General features: G+C 42.5%; 2 protein-coding genes across 3 annotated transcripts in view; one reads left to right on the top strand and one right to left on the bottom strand.

Annotated features, from left to right (window-relative positions):
- The first annotated feature begins 447 nt into the window (after positions 1-447).
- LOC122781259 (alpha/beta hydrolase domain-containing protein 17A-like) lies at positions 448-8,209 on the top strand. Of its 2 annotated transcripts, XM_044044869.1 has the most exons (6): positions 448-968; positions 2,244-2,401; positions 2,914-3,311; positions 4,767-4,961; positions 5,096-5,275; positions 6,263-8,209. In XM_044044869.1, the coding sequence occupies exons 3-6, from the start codon at positions 2,920-2,922 to the stop codon at positions 6,486-6,488; spliced, it is 993 nt and encodes a 330-aa protein (XP_043900804.1). In that variant the 5' UTR covers positions 448-968; positions 2,244-2,401; positions 2,914-2,919; the 3' UTR covers positions 6,489-8,209. The 2 variants fall into 2 exon arrangements, with proteins under 2 accessions (XP_043900804.1, XP_043900803.1); XM_044044868.1 differs by lacking the exon at positions 2,244-2,401.
- A 6,301-nt stretch (positions 8,210-14,510) lies between these two features.
- The window catches only part of rgl1 (ral guanine nucleotide dissociation stimulator-like 1), a gene marked incomplete at its 5' end in the record, with an annotated part of 13,305 nt that continues 7,085 nt past the window's right edge, over positions 14,511-20,730 (bottom strand). The window contains 10 exons of the mRNA XM_044044631.1: positions 14,511-15,176; positions 16,068-16,182; positions 16,265-16,516; positions 16,742-16,928; positions 17,029-17,118; positions 17,650-17,771; positions 17,894-17,926; positions 18,049-18,135; positions 19,623-19,712; positions 20,657-20,730. The exon at positions 20,657-20,730 is cut by the window's right edge and continues 11 nt beyond it. Of these exons, the coding sequence (XP_043900566.1) occupies positions 14,989-15,176; positions 16,068-16,182; positions 16,265-16,516; positions 16,742-16,928; positions 17,029-17,118; positions 17,650-17,771; positions 17,894-17,926; positions 18,049-18,135; positions 19,623-19,712; positions 20,657-20,730 (1,238 nt within the window). The remainder of the gene's footprint in view (positions 15,177-16,067; positions 16,183-16,264; positions 16,517-16,741; positions 16,929-17,028; positions 17,119-17,649; positions 17,772-17,893; positions 17,927-18,048; positions 18,136-19,622; positions 19,713-20,656) is intronic.

Below are 20,730 nucleotides of genomic sequence, written 5' to 3'. Positions count from 1 at the left end.
TTGTGGGTCTGATAGTTTTACTCATGAGTTTATCTGTAAGTTTATGCTATTCTTCTTGATTCTAAGTGTTGTTTGCCTTTGTCAAGTTTCAAATCAAAAAATGCGCACATATTTGGGACGCAAATGAAAAGGTTTCACACTTTCATATAATCAAACACATTTTAATATTAGACAAAGATAACACAAATAAATGCAACATTTAGTTTTAATATTATGATTTTATTCAATAAAGGAACAAATCCATGCTAACTTACCTGGTCCTCTCATGAATTAACTGTGAATAACGCCTGATTTTTTATCATTTATCATTTACGTCGCAGTGACGAACAAACACGTCATTCGCAAAAGTAACGGACCCATTTGAGCAGTTCAAACGTGTCGTCTTCTACTGACGTCACTCACAATGATAAAAAAAAAAAAGTTGTCCAATGACAACTCGTCACGTGACATTGTGTCAGCTGTCGCTTCCGGTTGCGGCGAAAACGAGCGGAGAAGTAGAAAACGAGCGGAGAAGTAGAAAACGAGCGGAGAAGTAGAAAAAGAGCGCAAAGACTAGGATTTACAGGAATGGACAGTGTAGCCCCGCCCCCTGAGGTCTCGCTCACCAGACGCCGTGTTTTTTAGCGCTGTTTCCACGACGCGTGACCGTGAATTAACCATGTTGTTTGTTTTGCTCCGAGCTCGTGTTCATGTCTTGTTTTTTAAGCTCAAGCCAACATCGCGTTGAGTTGAACTCGTTTCTCCCGCAAAATAACACTTTTTAAAAAACACCTCATTGTTGAAGAGACAAGAAGAAAGTGTTTGTTTTGTTTTTGTGGGAATGAACGGTCAGGACTGGAACTTTGTGTCTGAGCAGAAACGGGGAAACTAGGGAACAACATGGATGAAATGAGGACTTCGATACTCGGTGAATAACACCGTCAGCTTTTGCTTTTCCTGTTATTTTACTCAGTTCTTCAACTCAACAGGTAAGTTCTCACTTAATTGTTATTTATGTATAAAAAAGAAACGCTGCAATTATCAGGGAGGTTTTGAGTTATTAAAGTAGCTGCTAATGGAAACAGATGATTAGTTTATTAGCCTGGTAGTTCCCTTTTTCTTTTCAAAATGATCAGTTTATTATTGTTTCATGCCTCGGTCAGTTATCACACATACACAAGTTACTGAAACTATATATTTTTTAGGGTGTTTTTGGTCCACAAACCAAAATGATTTAGTTTGAATGATGTCATAATTAAAATAAATAACATCATTTTATGTTATTGTTATATGGAGCAAATAAACCTGAAAATATTCACATTTAAGAAGCTGAAAAATCAGAAAAAAACAGCGTAGAACATTTAATCAGTTTAATCAGTTATCAAATGAATTGATTTAGTTGGCTTGCAGCCTTATTTAATTTATGCATTGTTTTACAAATGTAATGCAAGTGCACTATAGTGCAGACAGTATGCACACAATCATTTAATAATTGTGTATTTACGTTGAGCAATGTTGTTCATGGCCATAGAAACACATACAGGTGGACAGACCTGTAGTTTGTAATTCATTTAGTAGTTGATGAATAAAAACTTTTAAAACACTTGATTAGTTTAACATCCACACAACTGTGGAGCTCTAACCAATAAACAACACATTTGAAATATCATGAAAACCACTAGAAATGTATTTTAATGTCCTCAATGAGCAGAATGGTTTGAATTGTCAAAATTGGCTGAATAATTTAGGAAATAGCTACTTAAAACAGAAGATGATGATCCAGTATCTCGTCTGTTTGTTTCCTCACACACTTCAAACTTGGCTGTGTGGACACAGACGCTGCCCTCACCCTCTTCCCTTGATCTATATGCAGGTTACCAAGGCAACCATGGTAGTAAATGACACACTTGAATGTTAAAAGATGTAAAAAAAAAAACAACCCACACACACGTGTCTGTGGCATCAACTGAGACTTTGTTTGGAAAAGAGATGCACGACATGTCTGTTAATGGCATATCTGTCAGGTCAGGTGACTTACGAAGGGCACCAGTGTGTGCGGTGTCCACTTTGACATCGCTTGAATAACAGTGAAGAAAACTGGGGACACTCTCTCACACCTCTCAGTGTACAGCCTGCTACAAATTATTATTATTATTATTATTATTAGAAGAAAGTCCTTTGCTTTTATAAAACAATAAGCACTGAACACATATGTCATTAATATGTAATTGCACTTTTCTTTTTTGTTTTCTGCTCATAAGAAGTTTAAAACCACAGTTTCAGCTTTCACCAGATGACTTTGAAGATATTTAATGGCTTTTAAGATCTGTCATCTAGCCGCAGACGTTAGGATTCTCAAGCAGTGTGTTGCTGAGGAGCTCTCCTACCTCACAAGGAGCAGAGAACACAGAAGAACAAATAGGTAAACTCAAAAAGGAAACACTCACACCGACTAAGGACAGCAGGATACCACTCGGGTTCAATGTAGTCTTTGACCTCTGAGTGCATGGCAGACATTACGTTTGCATGATAATTCTGCTGCGTCTGTATCATTTCTCACTGTTTACATTTGTTAACATTGTCGCTCCGGTTCCTTCACCTGCTCGACACTCAGAGAATGCAACTAAACTGGAACACAGTGTAGCAGACACAGTGTTACCTGACTGGATAAACTGGTGAGAGTGGTTTGCAGCAGTTCAAGTGTTAAACATGAAAACGTCTGCCCGGAATTAAGACTGAATTGGTCCATCTGGTGCTCTTGGCCGGTGTCAGACCTGAGCATCGTATCATGTGAACCCTGATTCAGATTAATGGATGATAACATAGTTGGTACATCCCTGATCATTTTCATAACAATTCATTAACCGCAGTCAGACTTTAATACTAATAGTCATTGTGTTAACACTGTGGTGATCCTCTTGTTCCCCTGCACAGTGAACGATGAACAGCCGCTCTCTCAGGGAGCTCTTCTGCCTGTTCTGCTGCCCGCCTTTCCCCAGCAGCATCGCAGCCAAGCTGGCCTTCCTGCCCCCTGAGCCCACATACGCCTTCTTCCCTGACCCAGACGCTGGCCCCGCTTCAGCAATAACAAAGGCGCCGTCGAGTCAGTGGAGGCAAAGTGGGAGTGCCAGTGCCAGTGGCAGTGGGAGTGGCAGTGGGAGTGGGGGTGCTGGTGTAGCAGAGGAGAAATGGAAGCTTCACCTGAAGGAGCCAGAGCACCAAGACTTCCAGTACTCGCTGAGAGAGGTGGACACGACAGAGGTGTTCTTCACTCGCTCCAGCCGAGGGAACAGAGTCGGCTGCATGTACATTCGTTGTGTCCCTAATCCAAGGTAAGTTAGACTTGTATTACACTGAAGATCTCGGTTTGTTTGACCTTCCTCATTTCTCTATGTGTCATACTTCCTCCTTTCCTGTCAGTCTCAAGTTTTATTATTCACCAAACTGTTTATTTAGGACCTGAGTTGCTTTTCCTCTGATTGTCTTTCACATATTTGACGTCTTGAATAAGCAGGAAAACACGCAAAAAACTTTGCCTGAAGTTCCAACGGGGACACAGTGCGTGATCTGTCGTGCACGGACCATCAAAGGCAGTTGAAATTCCCTGCTGCGGTCGCCACGGCAACCCAAATCAAAGACAGAGCAGGAGGAAATGACATCTTCCTTGTCCAGCACACGTGCAGGACTGTCAGGGTCAGCCGGTGACGGCTGCTTTCAGCTTTAAATTAACTTGTGGTTTGTCAGACGAAGCTCTGCTTCGGGATTCTGCATCATTATAAGGATGTGAGGTGGCACTCAGTCAGAAACCTAATCCCTGTCTTGGTTTCTTGTAAGTTTGTGTCACTCTGATTACTGTCAGTGTCGGTGATTGATTTCTTTATTTATTTTTTAATCATTTAATCCCAAGAAATGAGACATTACAAGTGTCAAACTTCAGATTTAACACCCCTCCCTTTGCGCTGGTCTGCTGCAGATTGACTTACCAAATAAATGAAACACAAACGCATGGGCTTGTGTTACAGAGTATATTGAATGTCTATCTAGAATTGCACAAAAATGAATCCAAACTCTCTGCCCTTATAGAGCAGAGTCATTGTTGTGCAGTGAAAGGGCCAAGAGCGAAGCCACCAGCTGCGTTCAAAACAAAACCACTGAGGGATGATCTCAAAACAGTCGGCGTGCAGAAAACGGATCAGATTTCTCTGGAGAATGAAAGGCACAGACTCCAGCGTTTATAGCATCTCAGGTTCTACAGAATGTCTCCAAGTCAGAGTCAGTTGACATTTGACACGTTTAGACAAAGACCAGAGTTGGTTTGGATTCTGATTGAGTTTTTTTTTTTTTAGTTTATCCTGATTTACTTATATTTATATTTCTTTCTTAGCCGTATTTTAAACAGGATCCAAGAGATGAGAAGACTTAAATATACCTCCTCCTTGCAATGGCTCCCAGTATGTTTTAGAATGGGTGATGGAGCTTTTATAGTCAGAGGCCCAAAGTTATGGGATGATCTGCTTGAGGAAATCCAAGCAGCATTAAATCTCCAAAACAGCCTTTCCGGATTTTTATTGGCTGCTTTACTTTATTAGTTTTATATTCCGCTCTGACATTTCTTGATAGTTGTTTTTTGTTTTGCCTGTTTCTCTATATAGAATAAAGCCTTGCAGTTTCAAACGTGACGCTTTGGTAGGATGGAAGGATTAAGTGTTTCCTTTGAGAAGGACAATGATTGCATGTTTATTTTCTGTAACCCGTGTGTGTGTGTGTGTGTGTGTGTGTGCTCTCAGATATACGCTGCTGTTCTCTCACGGTAATGCCGTGGACCTGGGCCAGATGAAGAATTATTGCATTGCCCTCGGCACTCGCATCAACTGCAACATCTTCTCCTACGACTATTCGGGCTACGGTGTCAGTACTGGCGAGCCCAGTGAGAAGAACCTGTATGCAGACATAGATGCTGCCTGGCACGCCCTGCGCGCACGGTACGTCACAGTGACACTGGCTAAAACCATGCTCACAATAAAGAATCGCACAAAAGGAGGAAGTCCTGCATCGTGCTGTATTTTACGACAAGGGAAGACAGATATGTATTTTAAATTCTCACCCTTTTAACCAGGTACGGCATCAGCCCAGAGAACATAATCTTATATGGTCAGAGCATCGGAACAGTTCCCACCGTAGACCTGGCGTCGCGGTACGAGTGTGCTGCAGTTGTTCTTCACTCACCTCTGACATCTGGCATGAGAGTGGCCTTTCCCGACACAAAGAAAACCTACTGCTTTGATGTTTTTCTCAAGTAAGTCTGATTTATGTCGGCTTGTTTTTCAACAGAAGAGCCTCAAATTATACGTTATGCATTATTTAAAGTCATTCATTCATTTGTGGCTCGGGTTAATCATAAATACTTAAGTAAACGTGGTCATTTCTGACTTTAAGTCCCAAGATTCATGTGTAAAATGACCTGTGCTGCAGAAATGATCGAGTCAAGGAGGTTAAACTCTTATCTGTCAGCTGCTGGTTTGCTGCAGGTTCACCTAATGATTCCACTGCCTGCTGAAAACGTCTGTGTGTGTGTGTGTGTGAGAGAAACTGACACTTCCTGACAGCAACATCTCTGTCACTCACTGCAGAAGCTCCATTCATGTCTGTTTTCACTTCCAGCAGCTTGTTTTTGAACATTAAGCCACATTTCCAACATGGTGCAGTTCGGTGTGGTTTGGAACGATGAAGTCTTTTTACTCGGTAGACTGTGACAGCGAGATACGCAGCGCGACGTTGTACCGACAACAAACACTGACATTGAACGTGACGCAAAAAGACAACGATGGAGGACATCCGACACCTCGTTTTCCCCGCCGGGTTTGTCTCAACACGACGTCGAGCTTTGTATGAGAATAGAATAGAATTACTGTCGCGGGTATAGCTCCACCCATACTCTACCATAACAGTACCCAAGGTACCCCAAAAACATACGGAAAAGTGGAACTGTTGGGTCGGGTTATTTTGGTACTGTCCCTCATGGAATCGCAATAACATATAATAATATATCGTACTGAACCAAACCTTAGATTGTAACTGCAGAGAAACTGAAAAATACCTTTAGTGCAGAGATGATTGTTGTAAGTCAGCAAGGGAATCTCTGCGTCCTCTAAAATGTCATAAAATAAGTGGTCAAATATCTACTGTTCTATTTACATTTCATTACCATCAACTAAATGACTAGTTTGTTTATATACATATTAAGTCCATAAAATCTGACCGTTTCCCCCGTTTCTCCGTTCAGCATCGAGAAAGTGTCCAAAATCACGTCTCCGGTGCTCATCATCCACGGCACACAAGACAAGGTGATTGACTTCTCGCACGGTGTGGCCCTGTTCGAGCGCTGCCCCAAGGCTGTGGAGCCGCTCTGGGTGGAGGGAGCGGGACATAACGACGTGGAAATCTACAGCCAGTATCTGGAGAGACTTCGCCACTTCATAGGACAAGAGTTGGGGACGCAACACATCTGACCATCACTACCACGGTCATCGTTACTCTTTCTACACCTCACGTCCTTTAATCCATGACACGTGGAGGAGGTGTGAGGCTTCACATACAGTGTTCATACTCACAATGCCGTTCAGGAACATGTCAGCAGAGTCTTTGAACAGTACAGCTGCCATGTGTTCGAGGCAGTAGATGTACTGCTGTACTGTGCAATAACAACGACAGCTTTACTTGAATTTTAATTAAAAAAAGAGATAACTGATCAAGTCTTCTAGTGTTGAAGTGGTTAGCATTGTTGCCTCACAGCAAGAGGGGTCACCGTTTCAGATCCCGATTCAACTGAGGGCCTTTCTGTGTAGAGTTTGCATGTTCTCCCCGTGTGTGCGCGGGTTCTTTCTGGGTTCTTCGGTTTCCGACCACAGTCCAAAGACATGCAGAGGTTAACTGGACACTAAACTGACTGCAGGTGTGAATGTGAGAGTGAATGGCTGGTGACCCGTCCAGGGCGTGGCCCGTCCAGGGCGTGACCCGCTGTGTCGCCTGCATTTTCCTCTCTCCATGCTTTCAAGTGTGTTGATGGATATTTCTGGTTTTCTTATTTTGTTGTTTTTCTTATTCAGTCATAGCAATAATTAATAACAATAACTATGATAATAAAGCTAACGTATCTCACAGCTTTTTAGTAGAGGTACATTTTAAGAAGAAACATGAAATATGACGCTGTGTGTCACCTGGCACGCTCTTTAAACTCGGGGTTAAAAGATTTAGGTCCGGGTCGTACTTTACGCGTTCACTTTATGCATTTAGCGTAGCATTCATGCTTAAAGGTCCAAATGTAGGTGATTCTTTTTTTTGTGCATAGTTAATTACCTGGTTGTATGAATAGCCTTTTATATTTATATCAGCGCAGCTCGACAGGTGAAGCCATTTTGGTCTTCTGTGTTTATACAGTAGCCCACAACGGACAAACTAAACATGTTTTAATGCTAACTGAAGGCTACATTAGAAGTTTCCTTGTTTTTTTGTGTTGTTTGGTGAGTGCTAAGTTGTTCATGTGTGGACTTCCTAGTATAACATTAAGAAAGGTTCCATGGTTAAGAGAGCGCCACCCCACCAACTGCACTAGAAAGACATTTCCATCATGTGGGCGTGGACAGAATGACCCCGCCCTTGTGCTCAATCCTATTCCTCATTTTTACCCCTAGCTTTAAAGCAAATCTACCCCCTGGAAGTAGTGTAGTTGCACAACATGCTAACGTAGCTGAAGGGCAAAGTTAGCACTTACACTTAAACTTACCTGTTTACCTCAACAACAGTCCTGATACACCAGGTGCAAAACTTGTTGGGCAAGGGGTAAAATGTCGGTGTTTAGAGACTGAAGAAGGACAACATGTTGTTGTTTGATTAAACTTTCTGTGTTTCTAGACACGCTTGATGCATTTTGACAGGTAATCAGAGTGACTTTTGATTTTATTGTACTAAAGTTTTTGCTCAGGTAAACCACTTTGTGATGTGTGTGTGTGTGTGTGTGTGTGTCCTTTTGAGCAAATATCTCTGAAATGAAATGCATCTGTTTCTATTAACCATTCCATTTTAGAAGGAAGCAAAGTCAGATCCTTAAAATGAGGGCCGGACCAGCGCTTCAGTCTGTTTCAGCTTTAACTTTTCTGTGGTGGAACATGTTTGTATTGCAGTGACAAAGAAAGAATGAAGAGGCCTTAATCGCCTCCATTTTTGTGAGTTACATTTTGTCTTCTGTACTTCTTTGTTTCTAAAGTCTAATTCTCGTTCCAGTAAGTCACAGCCGTCAGTGACGTTCCTCTTTCTTCACTGTCTGGAACTGAAAAACACTAAAATTAAACAGGCCACTAAAAATAAGTCAGACAAAGTCAAGGGGAACTTCTGTCCTTTTAAATAATACGTTTATTATTTTTACTTTATGAATGTTCCCATTATCTCATTTTATTTTGGATAATAATAATAATAATAACTCCCGCCTTTCTGCAGATAGAGTATTTTATCATAAAATAAAGGTATAGTCCTTCAGTTGTCCTCAGTCCACAATTTAGAGAGAGAGATGAACCTCTTTACAATGAATGATTAGCTGCAATGACATGATAGTTGGTTAGTTAGATGCCAAAACTCACTATTTCAGTCTTAACTGGTGGTTTAGTGATGATAGTTATGACCTGCAACAGTACAGTGCGTGGTTTTGAGCAGTTAATCCTGATCTGTCTTGCATTTCCACCGCAGGGGTGAGTAGGCCGGGTGGTGACAGCTGCCCCGGATACATAAATAGTGTAACATCATACCAGTGCAACACACTGTGTAACCTGGGGAAGAAAAGAATGTGACATAGCAACAACGCACCTGATTCAGCTCTGCAGAAGCCTGACAACGACCTATTCATTTCAATCTAAATCCTATACTTTATTAATCCCCTTAGCATTGACCCATCTTAGAATTAGGAGCAGTGGGCAGCCACACTTGCTCAGGAGTACCCCAGCATTTATGTCCTGGTGTCAGGTGTACTAGTGCAGTGTAGTTGGTTCCCAGGACCAGGATTGAGAAACTCTGGCCTGCTAACACTTACCCTTGCCCAGGGTTCCCACGGGTCCTTGAAATCCTCAGAAGTTTGTGAATTTGGGGGAAAAAAAACCTTTGAAAGTTTTTAAAAATAGCCCTACATGGACATGGGTCATTGAAAGTGCTTGAATTTTGTGCAAGAAAGGAATTAAGTTGATATTTTGGTCAATTGTGAGATTCATTGCTGCACAATGAGCGAGCAACGTTAAGCAAGAGAGAGCAAAATACATGCAAATTCCAAAACCTCTGTCTCACCAAAGGCAATTCCAAAGACTGATTTACCCAATATCCCGAGGACAATCACTCGCCCAGATGCAGAGCTGCAAATCAATGAAATTGGACGCCAGGGGCGAAGCGGCTCTCACAAGTTGCCCTCCCTTCTTTTGCTGTGTCAGCACATTTGGTTTGAATTTGAGGGAATTGGTTGTGGAATTTGATGTCAACCAAGGTGTGGGAACCCTGCCTTCCAGTGACAACAACACCATGTTTAGCCAATACACTCCAGACAAAGCCAGATTGTGTGCATCTGTTTCCCTCCAGGCTCTTGTAAACTTTCAGTGACTCTCGTACAGAGACATGTGTTCTCTCTCCCAGGGCCGTGCACCCCTGGAGTTCTCACAGCTTGTTCCCAACAACTCATCATCTGGAGAGAGCTTTTTTTCTCATGTGTGGTGGCCGACAACTATCGTGTGATTGGTCAGAAATTTGAAGTGGGCAGAAAAGAGGAAACTTCCCAGGAGTTCTCCACTTCTGTCTTCTTCTCAGTTTCTGGTGAAGTATGAAGTGATCCGACCACAACTGATTTTGTTCTTCTTATTTTTGCCACCTCGAGAAAGTAAACACATTTCTCTGTTCTTGCGGAGTATGTACAGGAAACTGCAGGTCTGGAATCTGTCAAGGGTCTTAGGCCGCCAACATGGTGGTTCATAGGAACCGAGTCACATGCACTGCAGAGCTCTGCAGTGCACTTTAACATAGGAAATTCAACAGGTGCACAGTTCTTAGGTCTGTTTGTTCTCTAACGTGTCAGCGTTTTATCGTCATTAACAGGCTGTGAAACTGCAGTTCACACGATTGAGTATTAGTAAGAATAAGATTAAGACTGAACCTTTTGTAGCTGCTGGTGTAAAGAAACCAACAACCTGTTGTTTTGTTGTGCTTGAGGTTTATTGTTCATCTTACGTTGATTATTTTGGGAAAATATCACAAACCATTTGTCCCATTGGTCTGCAGACGCCATCGATCACAGTCAAAGCAAATCGGTGCGGGACGACATGAGCCGTCTTCTCCACTCAAGTCATCTGTGGTCGACTTGTGAGATAAATCAGAGTCTTTGCGACTCGCTGCGCTCCATCGCTCTCACTCACAGTTTCTCTCACAATCAGATAGAAGTCGTCGCAAGAGAATAAACTGATAAAAAACGGATATATTTGAATCTTAAACATTTACCGTTGTCCAGTGTGATCCACAGTCTGTGTTTGTTTCACAGTGAAGCTCTTTTTGTTTGATTATCTGTGCGCTTGAGTACAGCAACAGTACAGTGATGAAAGAACAGTAACTGAGGATTTAATTAAAATATATGATTTCAGTGTTCTAATCACTGGTTATTATCCATTCTTTAATGTACAGACTTTCTCCAAGAATGATGGGAATAAACATCAGAACGGTGTGTTCTTACCCTTATGTTGGCTTTAATCTTAAATGGCAGCAATCTCACATGAATGGTCTTACTGAATACGGTGAAGTAACAAAATAAAATGCTCAATGCTTCATTTATCTTTATTCCTAACATCAGGTTACATAATCAAACATGCCTTTATGGCGTCCTCTGCTTTCAGCTGCAGAGAGATATACACACGTCTCTGAAACAATAAAATAGAATGAAAACAAGAAGAGAATGAAATGCTCTAGGGGGGCCCCGGTGGTTACGGGGCCCTAAGCAGGTGTTTAGTGCGCTGATGTTTCGGGCCGCCTCTGTTGACTGCATTAGTCAGTGGATTTCTGTTTTTTTCCTCACAGCACCTATAATAGTAGAAGTGATGCTTTATTCACACAGTACAGACAAAAATAGAAGGAAAAGTGCTGATACGTAGCTGTCCTATATTATCCCCCAAAATATGCCATGAGAAGACTGACTTTCTGTACAAGAGATTCATGTTTTGAAGTGAATTTTGACCCAATTTGCATTAAAATGTAAGAAAAGTATGAGCTTTTATATATAACTCATCCTTAATGACGTGTACGGCTGTGTTATGTAGAAAAATGACGAGACACATATTACTGAGTATTTCCTCAAAAGATTGTTCCGTGTGTGATTCAGTTTCTAATCTTTCCCCCGCCACAGTCCTGCAGTGAAATGTGTCACAGGATCACAACAAACATGTCTGAGAAGAATAACAGGCTGATGAGGAACTCGGTCTGTAAGAGTCTGCTGTATTTTCCTGGACACTTGTGTGCTGGGATGAGTTCTTTGTTGCCAAAAGAGATTCTTAAGTGTCCAAACCCATCAAACAAATCGCTACAAAGACTCAAATCTGTACCAGCCTCCATCACCGTCTGTCTGCCACGGCGCTGAGTCGAGTGAAAACAAGGACAGATGCATTGTTGTTATAACTGCACTCATTCTTCTCCAACGTAAACAGTGTGTTGTTGCTCACAGATGAAAAGCAGCTGCAGCTTGTGGCAAAGTTACGTTCACGAGAACCCTTTTATGTTGAGAGGAGATTCGACGTGCTCATTCTCCACGGCAGAAGACTTTGGAACACACTGTGTGGGAATTTCACTGTCATTTATGTCGTGAAATGGTCACATTATGTAATGCACTTTGTTTCTATAGCCCTTTACAACAACCCACAGGTGACTAACGTGCTTTACAAAATAAAAGCGGTACAGATGCACAGCACTGAAAACACATTCATGTTAAAAACACAAAAGAATGACATATTTTACACCAACAAAAATGGTCACTGTTCTACTGGATATTAGAGGCCCAGATCAGAGATAACACAAACGTCAGGGAATCTTATTCCTGAGCCTGAAAAAGCTCAGTCACCCCACTGTTTCTATCTTGACCTGCACACGTCAAGCTGCTTGGACGACCACAAAGCTCTGCCTTGTTTGCAAACAGTTCAAATTTCAATTTAGGGCTTTAAAAACAAACATTAAAAGCTTAAAATGAATTTTAAGACGCACTGGTAGCCAGTGGAGAGAAAGAAGGAAACTTTGACACCAACACAAAGTGCGTTACAGGTGAAGGTGTGTATGGCTGCCTCCAGGTTGTGGCGTGTGAGTTGAAAATGGCTTTGCTGTGGCCAACATGCACAGGTGATTTTTTACCTGGGTTGCCAGTGAGCACAGTGAGCTATGTAGAGTATTTACCAGGGACAAGAACCAGGTTGCAGACTTCCTCTCCCATCAGGAGACGGAGGTCTCTTTGGCAAGGCAGCAGTGGTTTTCTTCACCTCAGCGGTGTCCACCCACTGTGGTTATTGTTGATGGGGGGGAAACAAGCCCTCTAGGTACACACCTGGCCAGTAACATATTCCTCTCATGCTACCTTAGCTACAAAGGGTCCTGCATTAGGGCCACAGTCTCCTGCTGTGGCTCCTCATTGGCGCCTCCCAACCGGAAGGATCTCCTGTCCCAGATGGGGGGGCTGGATTTGGCAGCCCAACCCTCTTTGCCTCAAGCTGTATGTGTGGCCCTGGAGGCACAGAGACACACAAGCAGTCAGGGACACTGTTTGAGTGCCAGAGGACTATGATGACAAGTGGATGACCATTCCCTCCATGTTGATTTACCTCTAGTCTTTCTTGGATGAGGTCCATTCTCTTTCTTCACTCTAGGTTTACGTAGCTGCTGTTTAGTAGCCGTTGGAGGCCATAGTCTAGTGCAGTGTTTCCTGATCCTGGTCCTCCAGTAAACATCTAATCTAAATGTATATATGTCCTCCATTTGATGACATCTGCCTTTTTCCTTTGCTCTAGTTTTGATCAAACGCGTCAGTGACCTTCACACTTTGTCTGAGGTGGAACTGAGATGGGTGATGATTGACTCTGTGGCAGAGTGAGACATCCCTCCCTCACGTCCTATCACGCTGGCTTCTCTTTTCCTACTTTCATTTGAAGGGTTTCTCAGTCCTGGTCCTGGTGACCCACTGCCCTGCATGTTGTAGATGTTTCCGGGCTGTGGGTCGTTATCAGGCTTCTGCAGAGCTTGCTGATGAGCTGACCAGGACCAGGACTGAGAAGGTCAGAATAGGTTCATACTGTCCTCTCTCTAAAGTAAGGTTGTTTACCTTGATTACCGAATGCTAACCCTCCGACAGAAGAGTCACGTGATGTTACTGTGACATGTCCTGCTCAGCTGTTCCTTGACAGCATCCTCGGGGTGGAATAGGACGTAGGTTATATATTATAATACGACATAATAAAGGGAAAACATTTCAAATGTGACCAAAAACTGATTATATGAAATAATAAGTAATGTGTGAACTGTCCACGGTGTTCCCCGCCTTTTGCCCTATGTCAAGTTGGGATTGGCACCAGCAGCCCCATCACTCTCATGTGGAGGATAAAGCAGTGGACAATGAATGAATGAATGAATGAATTGATTGATAATATTGACTGAAAATAGCACCGTGTTTGAAGTGCAGTCATCAAACGTCGTTTTTAAGTTCCATGGTTTTCAAAGAGCAGATGATATCAGCGAACACTCAGGACAACCGTCGTAATAATGATAATAATTTATTTTATTCAGGTAGAAGAAAAGTCTTTGGCAGTGAGGAACGCGGGGGATGAGGACAGTCTGAAATGACCCACACTGAACCAGCTGATGTGTAATTATGGCACAAACGGTGACGGTGTTGTTGTGAGTGAGGCCAATGTTTACTGTGTGTGACATCATTCCACTCACACACGTGAGCACATGGCTAAAACATGACATTCTTTTCTTTGCGTATTCAATACATTTTAATTTTAAAGTTCTCTTCACTCTGAACTCGGATACAAAAACATATATATTTAAAAAAAAAAAGGGCAACAATTACAAAAAAAAAGAATAATTCATTTATGTGAATTATTAGAAGAGAGTTCACTCACTCTTCAGCGTTCACATCTGACAAGTGCAACTCTATAATTCATATAATGAAGAGCAAAGAGGTACAAGTATGCATCAGTTTGAGACAGTGAACACGTCGCTCCTTCCTTCATTTCATCACCTGTCGTTCTTTTCTCTTCCATTCAAATCAGATACAGCAGCACAAATTGCATCTCGACACCCTGAACGCAGGGTGAGGACGAACGCAGGTAAGGTTCCGTGTCAACGCGAGTCGAGGACTTGCTAAAACCAAGTACTGGAACCAATCAGAATGCACGCGAGGCCGCATTCGTCACACAGCTCACACTTATGCGAGGGGGCTGAAGACACTGTGCACACTGTGCACAAGGCAGACATGGGGGTGAACAATGACATCACAGCTCTGGTCAATCAGATCACCAATATCATTCAGATTACTGTCATCATTTAAAAAAAAAGAAAAAGGCAACAGGACAATTCTGCATCGTCACTCTTCTATTACCAGAAAAGTAGTTCTTCAGCTACACACACATCACAGGACGTTTTAATATCAGAATACTGTCGGAGGTCGGGAGTTTGGCTCCTCCCACACAACATGTGCAAACAAAAAAAAAGAAAAACCTGTTGTAGTTAAAAAGCGGAGGCCACTTGGGGTCACAGGCATCGCGAGTGAAAATCACAGTCCCACTGGCACAGCAGTCACGCGCTCTACGTCAAGGCTGTTCACAAGAGAAGACACTAAATAAGAGTCAAGGTGAAGCCCTTCAAAAGTCAGAAGCTCACTTCTTGGCCCTGTGTTGTCCTGGGTTGTCCTGGGTTAGTGGCGTGAGGGCAAACCACTGGGTCGTGTCGGTGCATGTGTCACAGCGTGACTTTGCTGAGTCTGAGCGAGAGGCTCGAGCGGTGCTGGGCTCGAGGGAGCGTGGAGCTGCAGCGGCTCCGCAGCTGCACCAACCGCGCGGCCGAGCCTCGCACGCGCAGCAGGAAGTCAAAGTTGGCCGAGGTGTTCATGGCGTAGAAGACGTTGGCGCCGTCTGGGATCACCAACTCTGTGAGGACAAAGCGTAGAGATGTCAGTTGGTATGTCAAAGAGATATTTCAGTTCTGCGTCAAAGCTGCAACGCTGTTGTTCTGCCTCTGTTTGGTCTTTGTGAACTTGTGACATCAGACTCGACTGAGGGAGCGTTTGTGTGTATACAGCTGCAGCACGGGTGGGCGGGAACTCCAAGTGTTCCTCCCATCAAACTGCTCGTACAATTCGCTAACGTTTTGTGGATATTTCTCAGTGTCGTCCTCTGACCTGCTTGCTGCCGAATGTCGCCGGGTGACACAAGATCTGAACACTGTCGTTTGAACACACATTTGTTTGTATTTAAAAGTTAATCACTACTATTTAAAAAAAGTTTGTAAACACCTCTACATAGCGACGTAAAGGCAATTAGCCCAGAGACGACAATACTGACAGCAGATTTGAGTAGTAAATTACATACAACACGTCATTTGCTGCATTAACTCAGTGTTATTACTGTTGCTCTGACTGTGTGTCTCATACTGTTTGTTAAAAACGTCATTTTGGTGTGATAATTGGAAACATGCACACCCGTGATAACATCGCTGGTTCTGAAAGTACATTTTCCATTGATGTTAAAAAGAGATTAGTTATGAATTATATAACACAAAATCAGGAAAAAGGCAAAGAGTAAATTGACCTTGTTGATACTGTGTTGTCTATATAACATTTACAGTGGGTTAGAGAAGGAAATCATGGCTACATAATATAGTGACATCCATCCATTACATCATAGTGGAGATGAATTTAGCAACAGTAACGAGGAGCTGCACCAATCCGAGATGTTGATTTATGCTTGAGGGTTGTGGCTAATGCGAGATTATTTAGGATTATGTTTATTCACTGATTTGAAAGTCCAGCCGTGTTTTACCTCTCTCCTCAGAGATGACTTGTACCAGCTCATATCCTTCCTCTGGCTCCACCTCCAGGTTGTGCTTCGCCATTGCTCTAGAAATCACAGCTCGTGTTTTGTCCTGACTCGTCAACTGTGAGAGACAAAGACAATCAAGTCACCCACGGGTGTTTGTTTGTTTGAATGTGAGTCAGTTCCTGAACACAAACACTCACAAGTATGCTCTTGTAGAGGTTCCCGTTGCCGTGTTCCAGGCTGACCCTGATGATGCACACGTCCTGGGCCTGGGTGTTATACGCTGGGGTTTGACTCGGGGACGCGGGGGACAAGGGGGTGAGGGAGAGGGAGCGTCTGTGGGTGCAGGGGGCACCGGGGTGAGAGGGAGGTGGAGGGGACATGGGGACGCTGGCCGTCGACGAGCTGGTGTCCATGGAGTGGAGGGAATTACAGGAGGACGATTCGGATAGCTGAGGACACGGAATGAGACAAATGTTTGGTGGACACCGGTCGTATAATCCACTTTAAATCAAACATTCTTAAATCCTTTCTCCTTTTTTTTTTTATTTTATTAATCATCAGATTAAGACGGTAAATTAGCCTTAAAACCACAGTTTCATCCGTCGACACAACTTCAATTCAGGATGAGATTTATATCAATTACTGTTGTTTAATAAATAAATGTCACCTCTCACCTTGTTGTGCTGGGAGTCCGAGGTGTGAGTCAGAGGAGTGAGTGCTTCGCTGTCTGACGGGCTGCTCGAGTCACTGGAGGACACACTGACTGAGTCCATGCTCTCCCCTGAGCTGCCAGTGGGGGGCGACCTTGGCAACTCTCTGACTGGAGAAGTGGCTGTGCTGCTGTCCGGTCCGTGGAACAGTCTGAGAAGCAGAAGAGGGAGCGATCATGTTTGAATTTCACCTCCAACGCGACTCATTTTCATTCATTCACAGATGAACGTGTGTCTGCGGCTGTACTCACAGGCTGAGTCTCTTCACCATGCTTTTCCGAGGTTTGGGTGAAGTTGGACTGCTGTCGCCGAGACCTTCGATCTCACAGGACAGAGAATAGCTGCAAGAAACAACATTAATCAGTAATGATGCACTGATATCAAAGTTTAAGGTAATAATGGAACATAAACTTTGACATAAATCTGTTTAAGTCTTTAGATCATCAGAAATTCTATCATCCACATTTAAAAAAGAACCTTTGTTTTCAAAGTTTTCTTTATCCAAGTATTTATTCACTTAAACAAACGTCTGCAAGACAAAGCTTGATGTGATGTTATTTGCTTCCAGTACCGACATACAAGCTATTATATGTGCTTTTCTACTGACAACAGACCAAATCAGATGAAATCATATGCTCAGTGATTCTCAGAGAGAGAGAGAGAGCAAAACATGGAAGTAGAAAAACGAGTAAAAACAACAAGGACAATAGATCAGCAGGGAGTGAGAAGACATAAGGAGAAAAGAGAAAGTGGAGAAAGAAGCTTCTCTTGTGTGTTTCCTAACAATAGCTCCAACAGACCGTGACCTCAACCTCTAATTTGCCTGTTATCTAATGGATAATGGTGCGATCAAGTGAGAGGGTGTTGTGTACCTTTCCTCCTCACTGAGCTGAAGCTGGTGCTTAAACCAGCGCAGGAAGGTCGACTCTGGAGTCAGACAGTAGCTGTTACAGGCCGACTGGAGCAGCTTGATCTGAGCGATCACCTCAAACTCCTGCAGCGTCGAGAGAGAGAAAGAAGAGGGGAGGGAGGGGAGGAAGACGCCTGTCAAGTTCCTGCCAAACTCATACGTTTAAAAAATGTGTCAGGGGCCGAGACCGATGCAGCTCCACTCACCCGGCGTCTCTTCTCAAAGTTGATGAGGCAGCCCTGCAAAGACACAAAGAGCACGCTGTCAGACCCTGAACAGCTTAGACAAACAGCGGGAGGTGGACCAGTCCAAAAATGACCTGACACACACACACACACACACACGACGTGCAGGTGTTTACCTCTACTAGGTCCGGCAGCGCTGTGTCCAACATGGTTAGGTCGGTTAGAAAAGTCCCCAGGTACGGTATCGTTCCTTGCATCGCTCCCTGTGAAAACAGAACATTCTATGAATTATGTTTTGGTTTAATTCGATTTAGTAAATGTAGAACTTAGCACTTTGACACACAACAGAGGAGTTATTGAAACTACTACGTGAAATATTCACTATTACAGAAGAAAAATGATATTGGTGTCTCAAAGCAGACAGGAGATCAGCTGAGGTTAACTTTTCTTCTACGTGCATATTTAACGTATATAATGTCTTTATGGTGCGTTATTGTTGCCTCTGGTCATGTGATAAGTCTCTGCTGCTGCGTTAAAGCAGACGCGCTTTCACTTTCAATCTCTAAAATGAACGAAATGGTTCAATGTTTGCTCCGACGTCTCAACAATCCTCGAGCACATGAAAAGGATGGAGAAGAAAAGCGAGGCGAATCCTACGGATGAAATAGTTGACTAAAGTGGAAAAAATAAAAATAAAAATAATGATAATAATAATATGATGCAGTGCCCTCTATTGATTGGATTGATTGGATTATTTGTGACTTTTGGGAAGTTGAATCTGCCAGGCAACAAGTCGAGAATGTCACGCGCGACGGAACATCATGGACACATGAATAAACACACATGGAGTCTGAGTTGACTGTCTAGAGCTAGACTATATCTCTGAGTTCTATCGGATGCTGAAACATGTTTTCTTTGTCAAAATGTCATAAAAAAAAAAAGGAAACGAAATGTATGATGATAATGGGGGCGGGACTAGTTAAGCTTTGCTTCTCCCGCATTCCCTTTTGGTTATGTATATTGTGTGAACTGCACTGTTATGTGATGAGTGATCTAAATGTGATGACCGAAATAAATAAATAAATAAATGAATAAATAAATGAATAAATGAATAAATAAATAAATAAATAAATAAATAAATAAATAAATAAATAAATAAATAAATAAATAAATAATAAACAGTGGTGTAAACAGACCGAGCAAAGACTGTTTGCACAAGGCAGATTTATTCCCAGTAAGATGATTTGAACATATCATAGGAAAGCTTCGAGTAGAGGACGGGTTAACTGCAGAGAAGCACCGATGAAGGACTAATTGAATTGATCTTCCTCCTCTTCCTCACGTGTATATACTTCAGACATTAGATTAAGATGCAGCCAGAGATAAGGCGCCGCCGATTATCTACTCACTCCCATCACATACCCTGGTATATACAGTAGAACAGTGTTTCAGACTTTCCTCTACGTACCACTGGAGGTACACGTACCACAGTTTGAGAACCACGGCTCGTTGTAGTGAACGATGTAAAAGCTAAAACATGGCTGTTGTACATATTTGACAAACATCTCCTTTAACAAGCGAGTAAACACAGGCCACTCAAATACATCACTTTGGTGGAATGTGTTGTTTAAAATGACAAAGCTCTGTTTTAGCAGCGCTCGAAAAAGAAAAGGGGGGAGAGAGAAAGGGGGGAGGGGGAGAAGAGAGTGATTTGTTTGGCCGCGGTGGTTAAAGGCGCTCTTTGTCTCACCATCTCTCTCTGCAGCTGCAGCCTCTTGTGGGTGCGTTTCTGGTGCTCCTTGGCACAACTCTCCAGACTGGCGAACTTTGAAGTGCCTTCCTGAAAAGCAAACACGAGAGATTCTCACACAAGTGACTGAAGAAACGTTTCCAGGGTTTCCAGATCTTTTTAAACACATCACTGACTCCCCTGTCGTTCGCTGGAGCGCGCTTTCTGCTCCGGGGACGAAAGACAAAAAAGACACGGACACTCTGGTACAGTCACATGAGTCAAATATCAATATTTAACATGTACCAGTGACATATACTGTATGTAGGTCAGATATGCTGCCTCACATTTATTCTAAATTAAAAAATAAGGTAATAAAATGAGGTTTCTACTAGGGCTGAATGATTTTAAATAAAGAGTTGCGATTATTTTGACTAGAATTGCGATATGATTTGTGATGTGAGAGGGAAAAGTCATATTTACATCGTTCATTTCATTTGAATAACATATTTGAAATGATGATTGTGTGATATTTCTTGAGTCTGTAGAATCTGACGTGTAACAATAATCCATCTTAAATGGTCATTTACACACACTTTGGTTTGAAGATTGAAATATTACAAAATAATATGTTATTATTATATTATTTCAGCTCTAGTTTTCCTGTCTTTAATCTTTGTATTCTTCACTTCCCTTCACTCTCACTTACTTGCGTGACACAGTGTCCTTCTTTTGTGTTGAAATATTTGCTGTCGTCACTTTTTCTTACACTTGATGTCATGGAGTTTAGTTGTTTTGTCCCTTGTTGTGTTTTTGTGTGTCTACATGTTTATACGTGTTTTATTTATTAAACAATTCCATGTCCCTGGTGGTTGCTGTTGTGAAACAGCAGCAGTAGCACGCTGGTATTTTCCCTCACATTCTGTGTCGTGTTGTGTAATAAGATGAAAGTTTTATTTTCTTGGCCATAAATGAAGGTGTGTGTGTGTGTGTGTGCGTACAAAGGAAAGTATAACGCTCTTATATAAACTATAAACTATAACGTTGAAACTCACCCTCATGAGAAGCTCTCTGCTGGTCAGGTAGTTGTTGTGGTCTGAGAAGATGTCGGACAGTTCCTCAAACGTCT

Source organism: Solea senegalensis, linkage group LG14 (genome assembly GCF_019176455.1).
Source record: "Solea senegalensis isolate Sse05_10M linkage group LG14, IFAPA_SoseM_1, whole genome shotgun sequence".
Taxonomy (NCBI): domain Eukaryota; kingdom Metazoa; phylum Chordata; class Actinopteri; order Pleuronectiformes; family Soleidae; genus Solea; species Solea senegalensis.
Note: the sequence above shows the minus strand (reverse complement) of the source record. Positions and strands in the feature narration are given on the sequence as shown.

What these genes read in the sequence shown, in the direction of transcription:
- LOC122781259 (XM_044044868.1), top strand. Translation starts at nt 2,920, where the DNA reads ATGAACAGCCGCTCTCTCAGGGAGCTCTTCTGCCTGTTCTGCTGCCCG. An exon ending in CGTTGTGTCCCTAATCCAAG is followed by an intron (nt 3,312 to 4,766) that starts GTAAGTTAGACT and finishes GTGTGCTCTCAG; the next exon opens with ATATACGCTGCTGTTCTCTC. An exon ending in TGCTTTGATGTTTTTCTCAA is followed by an intron (nt 5,276 to 6,262) that starts GTAAGTCTGATT and finishes TTCTCCGTTCAG; the next exon opens with CATCGAGAAAGTGTCCAAAA.